Genomic DNA, 1,066 nt, shown 5'->3' on the forward strand with positions numbered 1-1,066 from the left:
AAAGCTTGGCCTCTCCTTAGGCGAGGTTGTCTCTTTGTGGGTTTATGGATATCTCTCCCATCTACCCTAATGTGGGATCTATGGAAGGAAAGAAATAGACATCTCTGTAAGAATGAAAAACTTGACGTTCACAGAGTCATCAATAGAATTGAGTCGGCTACCACTAAGCTCATGAACAACTGACTTTCATCTAGCATAATTAAGAATGCCTCAGTAACCTATTGGGATGAAAAGATTAAAAAATGTTGGGAGGGCTTATCTTTTCCTCCCTTTGTAGGGGATGGTCCTATGGCAAGTCTTCGATCAAGAGCTGAATGCAGATGGCAGCCCCTAGGCGAAGGTTGGGTGAAGTTAAACTTTGATGGGGCACCTCGTGGCAATCCGGGGCAAGCAGGAATAGGATGCTATGTTCATAATTGGGAATGCAAAGAAATTGCCACCCTTGCCTCCCTGGTTGGCATCAAAACCAACAATTGGGCAAAATTGATGGTCCTGGTGGAAGGTCTGCATCTGTGTAGGAAATTAGGAGTTAAAATTTTGGATATCGAAGGAGATTTGGCTATAATTGTCAATTCTCTTAGGAAAGGCAACATGCCTAACTGGAGACTAAACACTTTGCTGTCAAAGGCTATTGACTTATGCAAAGGTTTTGACAGGTTTACAGTCAATCATATTTATAGGGAAGGTAATAAAAGAGCGGATGAGCTGGCCAACATGGTAGTAGATGGCATCAAACTCCTCTTTGAGCCTGCCTAAGGCCAGCCCAAGAGTTTGTTAGCTTGTCTCTCCTCCCATCCCTTATGTTTCTCTTGCCCAAACTTTGCTAGTCTTGCCTTAAACCCCCCCCAATAAGACCTTTCCTTGGTCCTCCGTATATATATATATATATATATATATATATATATATATATATATAAACATATATATATATATATATATATATATATATAAACATATATATATATATATAGACATATATACATGTATGTATACCCCTATATATACATTCACAGACATAAACTCAGGCAGTTAGGTAAATTCTTTTGAGATGTATATACATTAACAC

At 38.8% G+C, this 1,066-nt stretch overlaps 1 protein-coding gene across 1 annotated transcript; it reads left to right on the forward strand.

Annotated features, from left to right (window-relative positions):
* Nucleotides 1–288: 288 nt before the first annotated feature.
* Nucleotides 289–756, forward strand: LOC131856930 (uncharacterized). Its single transcript, XM_059208888.1, has one exon. The coding sequence runs from the start codon at nt 289–291 to the stop codon at nt 754–756; it is 468 nt and encodes a 155-aa protein (XP_059064871.1).
* The last annotated feature ends 310 nt before the right edge of the window (nt 757–1,066 follow it).

The sequence above is a fragment of the Cryptomeria japonica genome, chromosome 1 (assembly GCF_030272615.1).
Source record: "Cryptomeria japonica chromosome 1, Sugi_1.0, whole genome shotgun sequence".
NCBI classification, from domain to species: domain Eukaryota; kingdom Viridiplantae; phylum Streptophyta; class Pinopsida; order Cupressales; family Cupressaceae; genus Cryptomeria; species Cryptomeria japonica.